This window comes from Bactrocera latifrons, unplaced genomic scaffold, assembly GCF_001853355.1.
Source record: "Bactrocera latifrons isolate USDA-ARS-PBARC rearing strain unplaced genomic scaffold, ASM185335v1 scaffold_7, whole genome shotgun sequence".
Taxonomy (NCBI): domain Eukaryota; kingdom Metazoa; phylum Arthropoda; class Insecta; order Diptera; family Tephritidae; genus Bactrocera; species Bactrocera latifrons.
Window position 1 is genome coordinate 1,296,284 of NW_017537378.1, and position 14,727 is coordinate 1,311,010.

The 14,727-nt window shown below is 34.4% G+C and overlaps 3 protein-coding genes across 3 annotated transcripts in view; 1 reads left to right on the top strand and 2 right to left on the bottom strand.

Annotated features, from left to right (window-relative positions):
- LOC108975778 (TBC domain-containing protein kinase-like protein) overlaps positions 1-2,705 on the bottom strand; it is a 4,175-nt gene extending 1,470 nt beyond the window's left edge. Inside the window, exons 1-7 of the mRNA XM_018944495.1 lie at positions 2,335-2,705; positions 2,010-2,265; positions 1,188-1,947; positions 970-1,125; positions 736-913; positions 460-666; positions 117-388 (exon numbers count right to left, since the gene is read on the bottom strand). Of these exons, the coding sequence (XP_018800040.1) occupies positions 117-388; positions 460-666; positions 736-913; positions 970-1,125; positions 1,188-1,947; positions 2,010-2,265; positions 2,335-2,614 (2,109 nt within the window). The 5' untranslated portion in view covers positions 2,615-2,705. The remainder of the gene's footprint in view (positions 1-116; positions 389-459; positions 667-735; positions 914-969; positions 1,126-1,187; positions 1,948-2,009; positions 2,266-2,334) is intronic.
- A 2,777-nt stretch (positions 2,706-5,482) lies between these two features.
- LOC108975780 (40S ribosomal protein S2) lies at positions 5,483-6,850 on the bottom strand. Its single transcript, XM_018944498.1, has 2 exons — positions 6,744-6,850; positions 5,483-6,356 (listed from the first exon to the last, which is right to left on the bottom strand). The coding sequence occupies exon 2, from the start codon at positions 6,353-6,355 to the stop codon at positions 5,537-5,539; it is 819 nt and encodes a 272-aa protein (XP_018800043.1). The 5' UTR covers position 6,356; positions 6,744-6,850; the 3' UTR covers positions 5,483-5,536.
- Positions 6,851-7,608: 758 nt separating this feature from the next.
- LOC108975795 (transmembrane protein 256 homolog) lies at positions 7,609-8,865 on the top strand. The gene is made up of 3 exons (XM_018944522.1): positions 7,609-8,051; positions 8,119-8,412; positions 8,481-8,865. The coding sequence occupies exons 1-3, from the start codon at positions 7,956-7,958 to the stop codon at positions 8,622-8,624; spliced, it is 534 nt and encodes a 177-aa protein (XP_018800067.1). The 5' UTR covers positions 7,609-7,955; the 3' UTR covers positions 8,625-8,865.
- Positions 8,866-14,727: the final 5,862 nt, after the last annotated feature.

Below are 14,727 nucleotides of genomic sequence, written 5' to 3' on the forward strand. Positions count from 1 at the left end.
AAAAAAATAGATATAATAATAAAATGAAAGCAATAATAATAAAAAAACAAAAGCAAATAATTCAAAAAAATACAAGAAAAATTTGTAAATATAAATTTGTTTTCTGTTCGTCTTACAAATTCAGTTAGAGGTTCCTCGCGCAACACATGCAGACGATGTGAAACACTCTTCGGTGTGCATTCGTACATCTTTTGTGATTCTAAGACACAATTCTCCATCACGATATCCGGTAAATCGGAAAAGAGTAAAATGCATTCGTTAAAGCCAGAGCTGAGCAGCGTGCTCTTTAGCTGTTTTAGTATAGAGATGCCGATGAATAGCGGATATGAGCTATCGCCCAGCATGAGCTTGTCCCAGAGGTGCATAATCTTGTGGAGCGGGAAAACGTCTGCAACGATGAGAAATATTAAAAAAAAAAAACATAAAAATAGTAGGAAAAAACAAACAACAAAAACTTACGTGAAAACATGGTGAGAAACCAAGGTATGGCGAATAGCTCCGGTATAAAATTGATACTTGATAAATGGTTAGCCAAAATTGGTTCATGGAATGCTGTGAGTTGGGAAAATTTGCACAGATATTCTTTAATAATCGCCGAATTGTCTCTAAGGAAAAACCATTGAAGATATTTCGGTATAAAGTTGTATAGACTGAGGAAAGCCAACTCTAGAGAGGATTAGCAAACAAAATAACTTGTTCATTATTGTACTACATAAAATATGCGCTAGAAGTCACCTTCATTATTAAAATTGAGATATAAAAATGGTGCCGTCAGTGAATCCAAGCCCTGCCAATACACATATTGAGGATGAGAAGTCACCCAGGCTTTTAAAAGCCGTTTCAGCTTGCAGTGACCCACCGGCGACGATAGTAACTCATCATATTGATGACAGCGAGGTATGTCTACTTCGATCTGTTTATAAGTAATTCAATTAAAAAATAGAATATTGAACATTTTGACACACTCACCTGACGATCGGTGGAGGTCGGCGTAAACTTGTCAATCTTCTCATAACTGCCAATCGGTATTACATCGAGCAGGCAAGCCCAAATGGGGCCACGCAAATATGGTGGTATATCTTTGGCAGCCTCCTTGCGTATCATGTCACTCGTATAAGGATAACCCTAAAATGGAAATATTGATATTCTAGCTACAATCCCTAACTACACACATTTACACCGATTACCTTAAGTAATCTCGAGAAAAGTCGCACGCGATAAAATTGATATTCGATATCTTTTTCACGTATAACCAGCGGCAATTGCGCCATACTAGCACCGAAATTGTGTGGAAACTTCGGGGAATGTATTAGGGGAAAATATGCCATGACTGGTAGATTGCATAGCTTTTCAAAGAGATTATTCAATTTTAGTGGCACCACGCGATCATCCATGAGATAGCTCTGACTGCGTTTTGGTCCGACAATTGCGCCATTGAGGCAAACTATTTGCGGTATGGCTAATATTGGTGCTTCGCTGCGAATAAGGCCTTCCTTTTTCAATTCACTCTGAACATCGCCGCCAGCTAATTGCCACCAGTAGTAAATCTGTTCAAGTGGACAACGCAGTAGTAAAACGTTGGATTTTGGTGGTTCAGTATATGCGTATGTAGTGACATCTTTTGAAAAATATGGATGTGTCAGAAGTTCCGTTGGCAGTGGGCGTTTCGATGGTGCAACATTTAAGCAGGTTTCAACCAAAGCACATAATTCTCCATTAATTTGCGCATATCGTTCCAGACAGTTGTGTTCCCGTGCGATTTTTTCAAACACATTTTCTACTTGCAAAAATGAAAGTATTTTACGCGTTATATTCGAGATTTTCATGCCAGACCAAAAGGTTGTCTGAAGTAGCAATTCAGCCATAATCATGCCCAGTGACCAAATGTCGCTTTTTATGTTATTTTTCGCACCAAGAAATCGTTCCGGTGGCATGTAACGAACATTTCTATACATTTATAAGATTGTATAAAAAAAATATCAAAATGCATTTATTTTCTCATAGCTTACCCGATGGGAAAGGGTACGTAGTCTCCACACTTCGTCATATGATATAATCCGTAGTTGAAAATTTTCACATTATTGCAGTCGTCCAAGAGTATATGTTTTGGTTCCAAATTATGTACAACTAAATTTTGTTCTGCTAGCTCTTTAAGTGCGCATATAATTTGATAAAATATCCGAGCAATCAAAGTTTCAAGTAAAGAAACGCGTGATTTGTCCTGCAAGGTGGTGCCAAAATATTCAGATACAACGATTGTACGTTCTGTATGTTAAAGAAAAAAACTTGTATAATATGATATGTCTTTGAAGGGGGCGTAATCTGCATACGTACCATGTTTCCCACGCACAAAATCTAAATATTGACACAAATGCGGATGTTTCAAATCCTTGAGCCTTTGCGCGCGTCCCAATATTGCAATCGAGTTTGGGGTCAGAGGTAAACCATTGCTACCACATACATCACCAGGATGTGTTTTCGCAAAGAAAGTGATTGCAGCCAAACGAGATTCAGGTTTACTTGATGGTTGATGCATCTCATCAGAGTACAAAAAACAACGTTCAACCAGAAAATTTTGTTTTATTTTACCAATACTAAAGCAACAACATTTCATTTAATACTGCACCGTCCATATATTGAATGATATTTGTTGGAAAAAAAATAAAATGCCGTGCTAAAACAATTTAGCAAAAAAAAATTATTGGAATGCGGCAAAAATTTGTATTTGTTTATTTAATCAGCTGATGCCCGAGTGAAAACACAGATGTGTTACATCAATTTTGTAGTGTTGCCAAATTTTTGTTTAAATAAAAACAGGTGGTATAAAAGAAATTAAAAGAAAAGCCGTTCTGCTGAACAATTGCCCGAATAAGAAAAGGATTTATTAAAATATAAAACAAAAATGGTATAATATAAAAAAATTTTTGTTGTTTATATATTTATTTTTGTTTATATTTTTCTCCTAAAACGGCAAGGCCAAAACTCGTTGAGATAAATAGGAAAGTAAGTTAGCTGCATTTCTTACTCGATGTTTTTCACTCGTTCATTTGGATCGAGGCATGCTCTACGACTACGATATTAACATCGTTCTTTTTCGTCTTGAATTTCATCGCGTGCACATGTGTGAATTCTTTTTAAAAATTGTCGGCGCTCGGAGTCTGAATTGGCAATGGTAATTATTTCTTTCCTCAGTTATCTAAATTGGTGTTTAATTTTTGTTGATGATACCAGATGACGAGACTGAGTTTAGTATTTTATCGCATTCTTCTTTGTATTTTTCATTGAAGTTTGCAACACAAAATACCAAGACAAATGATTAGTCGGCAACGCTGAAAAAGTGCTCAAGTCTTTTATTCACTAAAACTTCATTATGTTTAATATTAATTATATATATGTTTCTCTTATAGGTAAAGATGAAAGCAAGAATTGAAGGACGCATTATGAAAGTTTCCTGACATTTTTGTTAAAAAAAAATTGGAATGAATAAAAAAGTGTCAACACCGTTACCTAATAAGGTATTGATTTCGATGAATCCTCCCTCTTGATTCAATTCTCGCATAAAATGGTACGCAAATTACACTTGCTTAAAAGATCTCATTACCTGATGAAAAATTGCACAGACCTGTTCTGATATATTTAATGATAGATATGCTTATCTACTGATTTAAAAATTAAATAAAACTATGTTAAATTGCATAAAAATATATATTTCAGATATTTGTTTTATATTTGTAGATACTCATGAAAACGCTAAAGATTGACGTATCGCAACACTGCGAAGGACATCCAGTCGAAAATGGTTAGTACTTTGTATTTAAGTTTTCCATATAGTCTTTTGTGATGAAACTCTGCTTCCGAATAACTTATGTGGATTATAACAACTCAAGCTCAACAGGACTGATTTGCTTTAAAACTATTTTTTTTTTCTATCAACTGTGAAATCCTTATAAAATAATTCTTCATATTTTCAGATCATTCACTTGTGATCATCAACATCTCACAATGGCGTATTCTGGATTTTGAAAAGGTAATTATTAAAATCAATTGAAGTAATTGTAAAAGTAAATGATGATAAAACATGGCATTTCCTTTTGCGGTTTCCACCGGAAGTTTACTAATGACGGTTAGGACGTCTGATACTTAGTATTCCGTAATCCTTTTTATTTGATGTTCGACAAAAACTTAATCCATGTTTTTCCTTTTTCAGGTCTCTTCATATTTGGAACACCCGCGATTAAGATAGAAATGATTAACTAAAGGTGTGTGTTGTACCATGAAATGTTTGTATTAAATTTTATATGATGATAAAACATGGCTTTTCCTTTTGCGGTTTCCACCAGAAGTTCGCTTATGATGGCTAGGATAGATAGATAGATAGATAAAGATTGAGGATTGCACCGCGACCTAGGGTCTATTGTGCCCTCTACTAACTCACAGCGTCTCACTTAGCCCCAGCAGATTGATGAATTCCAATATTCTGCTAGGTGCTAATGAGGAGATGTGATCCCTATTTAGAAACATGGATCCAAGGGCCTTAATCCTGCGTCTGCAGATTGCTGGGCAATCCANATTAGCAGCTTTGCGTGACGCAAGCCAGGAAGTTTTTGCCAATGTATCTCCCTACCCACTGCTGCATCCTTGCGGAACTGTTCCTTTATGGTGTGGGGACCTACCGCTATAAAGGGTTCTGGCCCTACCATGTTTGTGGATGCTGCAGTGCGGGCAAGCTCATCGGCCAGTTCGTTTCCGGCAATGCCTTTGTGGCTAGGATTGTCTGATTAAACAAAAACTTCTTAGCACATTTTTAAACATTTATATATTAGAGTCTAATAAATTGTTTTCCTTCAATTTCAGGTATTGAATATCAAAAGTTGAATTAAAATAAAATAAATTAACATACAAATTTTGTTTGGCTTTTCAATATTAAGATTGAGAGGAAAATATATAAAAAGCAATGCTTATGCAATATTTAGGTGTCACTAAGATTAAGAAATTTCAAAAGAGTAAGTATGGACAGGTGTATTGTAGTAGCGCCAGAAAGCATTTATTGACTGAGAGTTGCCGACCAGGCGGCAGGAAAATAACAGCCTTTGGCTGAGTAATTCGTACCCGCGACACCATTTATATGGGCAAGTCGTCAACAGAGATAAATCCCTGTTCAACAGTATTCCTTCAAATTACTTTAGGGCTATTTTCAGCCGTTAGAATAACATTAAAGCAGAAAAACAAGTATCGAAATATTGGTACTTGCTCAAACACATCAAAATGCCGACATTTGAAAAAATTTTATCTTGTTCGCCGCTATTTCTATAGAAGCACAAAAAAAACCACCTTTTATTAATTTTTCGGTATTTCAATTTACGAAATTTTGATTATAATTGCGTTATACACCCTCTAACTTTTTTATGTGGTAAGGTTTTATATTTACCAAAACAGATTTTTAGTGAAATATTAGTCTTTATACAAATAAAATAACAAGATATTTAGATTTTTTTTATATTTATTTATTGGTTCTTAGTTAGAACTTCATTAGCATTTAAGCTTCGACTTGGTGACGAGGTGCACTTCCAGGCTTTTCAGCCAAGAAGTCAGCGAATTCTTGGTATGGAGTAGCACCCAAAGGCATTTCCTTCCACAAATCGGGAGTCAAGTATGCGTATGTCTTGGCGATGGCAGCGTAGGTGGCCTTTGCAAAGTTACCCAAGGTACCAGTTGAACCACGAGCTGATGTATAACAATCCTCAATACCAGCCATAGTCAAAAGTTTCTTAGGGACTGGAGCTGACACAATACCAGTACCACGAGGAGCTGGGATCAAACGCACGGATACGGAACCACACTTGCCAGTAACCTTGCATGGCACGGTGTGCGGTTTACCGATCTTGTTACCCCAATAACCACGACGTACGGGTACCACTGATAATTTAGCCAAGATAATAGCACCACGGATAGCGGTGGCTACTTCCTTGCTGCACTTAACACCAAGACCAATGTGTCCATTGTTGTCACCGATAGCAACAAAAGCCTTGAAACGTGTACGTTGACCGGCACGGGTCTGTTTCTGGACAGGCATGATTTTCAATACCTCATCACGAAGAGCTGTGCCCACAAAGAAATCGATGATTTCGAACTCTTTAATTGGCAAAGAGTATAGATAGATTTCCTCCAATGAGTGGATTTTTCCATCACGCACTAAGCGACCCAATTTGGTAACTGGAACCCACTCCTTGGAGTCCTCCTTGCCTCCACGACCACGTCCACGGCCACGACCGCGACCACGTCCACGACCTCCACGGCCACCACGAGAACCAAATCCTCCACGGAAACCACCACGGGCTGGAGCTGCGTCCGCCATTCTGTAAAACAAATATACATACATATTTTTATTAGTCACATATTTTTGAGGTTATGTTCTGCAAGTGATGCTACTACAAATAAAATCAGACACCTTTAAGCCATCTTTAAGTTACTAAGCAAATGCTAAATAACTTTCTGGAGGAAACCGCAAAAGGAAGATAAATTGTATCATCACTAATATTTAATAAACATATTTAATTAACATTATTTGATGAAGCCACGTGGGCTTCCGTGTAAAACAAAAAAATGTTTCACTTTACGCATATAATAAACAACTACGGGTTTAATTTAGGATTAAATTAATTAACCGAGTGATTTTTGAAAAGACTTTATGTTTTAATATAAACTAAAATTAAATCCGTAACAAAAAAAAAACCGGGACTTACCTGTAGTTAAATCAAGTAATATCGGTGAAGGGAAAAAACCGAATGAACGAGTCAACGGATTTCGCTTTTACAGGAACCATTTTGATAAAAACGGCGAATTGAAATTAATCGCTCGTTTTATACCGAGCTCTTATAGGGTTTGTTCCGAAAGTAATTTCGGTAAATGTTCCGTAGGGCGGCTTTTCTGAAAACGTGCACAAATTTTCGCGGAAAATGTTTTATTTCCCTAAATCAAATATTCATTTTTTTACTTAATACGCCTTTAGATGTTAGTAATATATTTTCTGTCAATTATATGCTCGTATTTATTGATGTTGTTTATTTTACCAATAAGAAAAATTGATTTTTATGTTATTTTTATAAAAATATTCACAATCACTCCATTTCAACGAAAATAGCAAGGTTATGTTCGAAATTATGGCATCGTTGTTGTAAATATTCGAATTTCCATTTTTGATTCATGCACTTCTCGATATTCGAGACTGATCGAGAATTAGTAAAAGCGCTCCTAAAAAAATAACCTTGGTTTGTCCAAAACCGCGTTGGTCATAATCCTTCTGTGTCCAACTTCTTCTTTTTTCTCTACTAATAATGAATTATAAATTTTCCTCTTATATATTTCTCCTTTTTACCAATTCTCGATCAGACTCGAATATTGAGAATTCGATGTTTAAATTTCTTTTTATTTTTCTATTATGTATCCCTCATTTTTTCAATTCTCGTTCAGTCTCGATTATCGAGAGTATCGATATTTCGAAACTGATCACTGCTTGTATCACTAGTGCCCAATTGAATTTCGAACAGTGATGCCATTCATAGCGTAAATATCATGCAAAATCGTAATAATTTTTTTTATAGTTTTTATTGCAAGAAAATGTAAAAATAGATAACGCGCCATATATATTCGTAAATTGAAATTAAAAACACGATTTTTAAGACATTTCCCGTGAAAATTGGTACACGTTTTCGGAAAAGCCGTTCTACTGAACATTTACACGGCATCCCTGTTATAAGCTATCATACAAATGACAAAAAATAATCGGGGACCGGTATATTTATTTGTGTTGTATTAATAAAAAATTTTGTGTAAATTGCTAAAAAATATTTATTTCATCCTCATAATATCATTATACACAAAAAAAATCGCTATTTTACGAATACGAACTATAAAAGAGGAAATAATAAGTTTGCAAAAATATTGAATTAGCAAAAATGGCAATCACTGACACTTTGCATTACATTACCATTGGTAATCCCGTGAGCAAGGCTGTGATTTCCAGCACCACATCATTATTTTCCCGCGGAACGGTATGTGGATCGTTCTTTCTTTGATTTAAATTGTATAAAACTTCCCATATTTTTAATTTTAATTCAGACTCCAAGCACTAGTGCGCCTTCCGTGAAAGCTTCAACTGAAGTTGTCTCCGCAAAAGTTATGGGGAGCGTAATTCCTCCACTATGGAAATTGGCAGGACGCAACCACCTTTTCGTGCGTTTAGCAGGCTTAAGCGGGGCTTCAGCCGTAATTCTCGGTGCAATTGGAAGTCACAAATTGCACCCGACACACGAGAAGGATGAGATGAAAACCATCTTTGATACAGCCAACCGCTTCCATTTCTTCCACTCATTGGCTCTTCTTAGCGTACCGTTGGCTAGATATCCAACTGTGGTAAGAAATAAAAAAGTTATTGTAGGAATAATTATTTATAAACTAATTCCGAATTATTTTAATTAAAGACTGGTGGTCTATTATTGGTCGGAACTATATTATTTAGCGGAACTCTTTATTATCGTGCCTTTACTGGTGATAAACAGTATGCCCGTTTTGCGCCATATGGCGGATTTTGCTTAATTGTCGGCTGGCTGACGTTATTACTTTAAATATTGGAAAACTTACTCGCAGACGGATGGAAGCAATAAATAAGAACGATTTTGTGTTACATAAGCAAATATGAACTGCAATTCAACTAATATACACATCCATGTATACTTATACTTAATTTCATAATCACAGAATTAAATGGTTTTTGTTATGAATGAATGTCATATGATTTGAAGTGTTTGCAAATCGATGTAATAGGAAAATTCAATAAATTCGATATTAATGGTCATGCTCGGATAACAATAATGTGTACAATATTTGACTATAAAAAATATGGATAGCGCGTAAGTAATTTAATGTATAGTGTTCATACAATAACGCGTTGAATTGGCCGCAACACATTCGCTATGTAAACATTTTCAATAAAACGAAATCAGCAATACATAAGAGTGTTAGTGTAAGAAATGTATGGGCGAATATTATTCAAATTTGGTAGTGTTTTAAATTAGTTGTAAAAGTTTTAAATAAAGAAGTGTAAATATTCTGTTGCATTGTGGGAGGAAAATAGGAAATAATTAACGAGTTGGGCGGGAGACGGAAGGTGTACCACAGTGAAAAACGTAAGTTTGAATGATAGCATGAAATACAAGTTTTTAAATTTATTTATTTCTACTCATGATTAAATTTAAAACAAAAATTTTTCCAGGAATCAAGGATTTAATATCTAGATAGCATATGTATCGAACTGAGAACACGTAGCAGGTCAGGAAAACCAATAAATATAAAACAGCGCAATTTATATTGGAGAAACCAACAGGATCACCATAAAGGACTAGCCCAACAAAAGTTTCGCGTTGTGTTTTTAAAGTTTACAAACATACGGCAGTTTTTTCATATAATTTTTACTATTTGAGTTAGTTTTAGTAAAGATTTGGAAACATTAAAAACACACAGCATGTTTTAACGGCTTTAAATTGCAACTCTGGGATCTGATCACGATTATTATACTTATCGAATAAAATATCGACAGTTTGTCGAGCAGTGTAGTGTTTGAAAGCTATAGCAGAAAAATATAGCAGAAAGAGTAAAAAAAATCGTTTTATAAGTTATTAAAGCAATTTGTTAATAAGATTCAAAGCGAGTGTGAATTTTTGAATGCAGAAAAGTTTGCAAGATCTTCAATGAAAATTGCCTCTTCAATGATGTCCTGGAAATCAAAATACTGCATATGAAGAACTCTTTAAACCCGAATAAATCAACCAGTCTCCGCATGACATTAACCACTAATTTCAAGCGCAAGATTTTACCGCTGGTTAGCTACCACAACTACAACAAACACTGTTAAGACTAAATTTTAAACCACATTATGCAGTTGCTCCTATTATCAATTCCACGAATTGGTCTATAATTTTGAACATAACCAGCTGACAGTTATAAATATATGTATGTAACTATTTAATCTAGCCAAATACCAAAAGTTTGTTGCGGAGAACTGGTTCAAAATTCAACGTTATTTACTGCTTTGGGCTCATGTGCACATACCGTATGTTATGTATGCAAATATGTGTGGAAGTAACACTAAGTCAGTTTTGGGCGAGACTGTTGCGTCGAAATTTCGTATGAAAAATATTGAAATAAATTTTCTAAGCGAAAGATATGTGAAGCTAAGTTCATAAGCTGCGTTTTCTGTGAAGTGTGATATGTGTGAAAACAAAACCTAATATTCTCAGAATAGTTGCATAGTGAAATACCAGTTAAAAGTTAGTTAAAGAACTTTGGTGTCACTTCTGAGAATTTTTTTTAACTGCTTTAAGATTTTGAGAATATATTTACACATACTTAATGGATTATATAAAAAAATTCCAAAACAAAAATAGTTTTTAGCGAGTTGTTCACTACTTCCCAGGTGACTACTGCTATGCAGTGATCGCGACCTTCACCGCGATTAAGGGGTTGTATAGAATTTTAGTTAGAATTTTCAAAAAATCGATTTATTTTATTTTATTTTCTTAATGTACATATTTAAGAATATTTTCGAAGTTACACGTCAGTTGAGTGAACATGTTTCAGAGTGCTTGGAAGTACACTGCCGGACCGACAACCCGATTTTTTTCAAAATGGTGTTTTCAAAGTCGGTGACCAACTTGGAACGGCTAAACTCATTAGTTGCAATTTTTTTGTCAAAAATCGATTTTTGTTGCTTAAAAACCACCATTTTGTCAATTTAAAAATTTTTTTTTGCTTATTCCTACATTTAACATAACTTTACATAACTTTAACGAAATATTTCTGGTTTTTTAATTTCCGAGGATACAGTTCAGAGATATAGTGCTTTGTTGAGAAGAACTCCCGGAGATCAGCTGTGGTTCCTTTCCAAATAAATATTTTTACTAATACTAAGTCTTAAAATACAGTTACAAGACATAATACATATAACATGTGTACAAATTTTTGGATCAATAAATTTAAAAATTTTCTCAGAAACAATTCCGGATAACTCGCTTTTTTTGGCCTTCACACATATAAGCCCATAACGGCAAAAAAAAAATTTATAAACTTACGATTGTTACAAAAAATTGAAAATAAAAAATGACAAATTTGAAAGAAATATGTCGACATATGAATGTATACAAAATTGGCAAAAAATAAAATTCATGATATGATTTGTCTTCGAGTTACAGCCGCGACCAATTTTAAAATTGAAAGACAAAATTATTGAAGTGAGAGGCTACACTTTAGAAGGCTGTCACTTGAAAATTTTTAGAAATATTCATATAATTTTTTTTGTATTTTAGAAGACATAGGCTATCCAAATAAATATGAAAAATTATAAAATACACTTACATGTATGTATATAAATATTTTTTCGAAACTCCACATTAGGTAAATGCTATAAAAATATTGAAAGCCATTGTAAAATACAAAAGCATTTCACTTTAAATATTTTCTTTTCTTTTAAAAGCATATCCATGTATATATGAGTGTATTAGTTTACCTATAATTCTGTTAAAAGTATACACACACACCAACATATAGTTTCAACCCACTTTTGGTACACTAAATATTCATAAAAATAAATCTAGTTGGCAGTAACAGCCGCCTAGTATTTAAATGACAAAACAAATGCTAAATTTAATGACTAAAAAATAAATCTAAAAATTATAATACGCGTATGTACACATGTATAAATAATAAAAACGAAGATTATAAGCCGTACCGTTCCAGGTTCGAGCGATTACGCCAAATAAGTGCACACATACACTAACGTAAGCACATACACACAAATAAATAACAAGTTGTACATAACGGTGCGCGGCTACAATGTGCAATACTTCGCATCTCGTCTTTGTGTTGATAATCTCCTCAACGTACCTGAGAGATAGCTAGTAGATGCTGCTAGTATATCTAATTTGAAAAACAATATCATTTTACAATGTGTCCCGAAATAAAGTGCTTTATTGGGGGCAAAAGGGGAGAAAGAACTGAAATATATGGTATATAGCATCCGGAGCTATAGTCAAGGTTTCGTTTGGATGTTACACTTGTGTGACGCCTTTGCAACGAACAAACCAATAATCCAAATGGAAATGAACCTGACAACTTTATTGCGCACTTCTAGAAAGTGTTTAATAACGCAGCCATTGGACGGACACATTGTCAAATAAGCACGTGGTTATATAATGCGCTGATGGAATTTTATGTTAATACTTTATTTGCCGTTATTTTCCATTAAACTGGGTTCTAAACCTGATAATTCTCTTACGGAAACATAAAGTCGTACGTGGTTGATTACGCAGTGATAAGTATAATGAATAATATGTTAAGCCAAAAAGACTTTAAGGGGTGTAGAAAAATAAAACTGAATTTTAAAAGTGGACTTTTTTAATTAAGAATAAAAGTTTATAGAAATGTAAATCTTGAATTATGTTTATAATTCTATGTACACGTTTAAAACTTGAATAAAAGCAAGGCGATATGAATTTTTTATAGTTTAAGTTAAAAAATAATAATTTTAAGATAAAAAAAAAAGGATTTTGGCTTTAAAATTCAGCGATTGCATAGCCAAGAAGCACAATTTTCCTACTTGCTGACAAAATCATCGCAAAGTTACTTATACGACGTGTACACCCTGTAGTGCTTTGAGACAATTTGTAACTGTCAAAAATGAGTATTGCTGGGATTATTTTAAATTCTTAAACTGTCAGTTTCAAGCCAAATTAATACGAAGCCTTTTGTTAAACGCCTAATAATTGTTCTCTCGTCACTACCAGCTAACCACTTGCCGCAGAAACCTCAATTATAACACACCACTGCAGACTATAGAGTAGCTGTGAGGTGAATTCGAAAATATCGGTCGCGTGCCAATCTATTTCTGTTTTGCATTCGCAAATCAGCACAACTCCCCGGAGTGAGTCATAAAATGTAAATTTTAACCTAAATGCCATAGGTAATATGAGAAATATAGTATAGCATGCACTGGAATGAGTCGTATATACCAACAAAACAATAATATTGTTAGCGCCATCTCTACTATAACCACATAGGAAATACTCGTAAAACGTTAAGTCGCGCGACTTGTTGCTAAAAATGATAAAGCCAAGTTGTCTCCTCAAATTCCAAGTGAATGAGCGAGCGTGTGTTATGCGCGAATTATCCACCGGCTTGTTTAAATATACAACGTGATTTTTTTATGGTTTTATGATCGGAGTTAAGTGCAAAATAGCCAAATAATATATGACAGATGACACCGCTGACACTGCTGACAACAACGAGGGGGTGGTGTGGCGTTCTAGCATTGTGCAAATTTTTATGTACCTATATGCCGTTATATATACGCTTATATACATATGTATATGATATACATTGCCAGTTGTTGCTGCGCTGTTTTTGAAAAGCAGAGCAAATAACAGAAACCTCTAATATCATATTTTAAAATGACAACGTGACGTATTTGATGGAAATATTTAAATAGTTTTATTACTAACTTGTTCTAAAAAAGTTTTTTTTGTTAATATTATTATAGATTTTTAACAATAACTAACTTTAAAAAAAAAAATAATAAAGGAAATTGCAATAATTATATATGTATATGTACTTGTATATGTATATATGACTTCATTATCGAAACAATATTAATGGGCTCTAGGCCACAAAGGAGTTCCTGCAACCAAAGCAGTTGATGAGATTGCCAAGTGTGTCATCCGTCTGGCTACCGAACAAGTAGAGGAAATAGGAAGTCACTAAGAAAGAAAAATAACGAAATTTACGAAAGGGCTGACAGGCGGATCAGGGCGAGTTGGAGTGAATCAAGTACATCAAGAGACCCTTAGAAGAACTCGCTTGTTTCTTACTCAAAGGGTCGCTAAATTTACTGATTACTGGACGGCTGTTGACCTCTTGACAGGTCACAACCTACTTTCATCAAATGCCAGCCGGTTGGACACAAGTGATAACGATTCATTCAGAAAGTGCAGAGAAGTTAACATGAAAGAGACTCTAGAACAGCTCCTGTGCCCTTGTCCAGCACTATCTAGAACTCGACTCAAATATCTAGGAGCTTCGAAGTTCAAAGTATTGGACGAAGTATCAAATGTGGACATCAAGTCGCTCTTAAAATTCACAAAAAACGTTGACTTCCTGTCTGACGAATTCTTCACCTCAAATTATACTGAACCTCCATCGGGTATTACTAAGAACCAGTAAGTCTATGTATGGCGTAATAGCCAGTCTGTATAAACTAACTTATTCAAAATAATAAAGTTCTTATCTCCAAATTTTGGCTGACTTACTATAAAATGATTAACTAAAGGGTTATATGCACTTGCAAATTAGAAAAAACGAATGGTGAAGTGCATAGCCCATCTACAGGAACAGAAAAAAGAATCCAAATGGCGTGGAAGATTTTTCTGGATGAAATTGTCTCAAATCCAAAATTTATGATATTTTGACAACATGGCTTCCAAAAAAGATGATTTTAAGGAATTGCGTGGGTTTGGTTGAGTAAAAAACAGCCTTTTTCAAACATGTTTTTCTCATATAAAAACTGAAATATTTAAATAAATTTTTTTATTTTATGATACAAGAAATTCTGAAAGTTTTGGGAAAAAAATTTTTAACTCGGCTATTGCGACGCCATTTCTGGTGACCCTTCGGAAAAAAGAT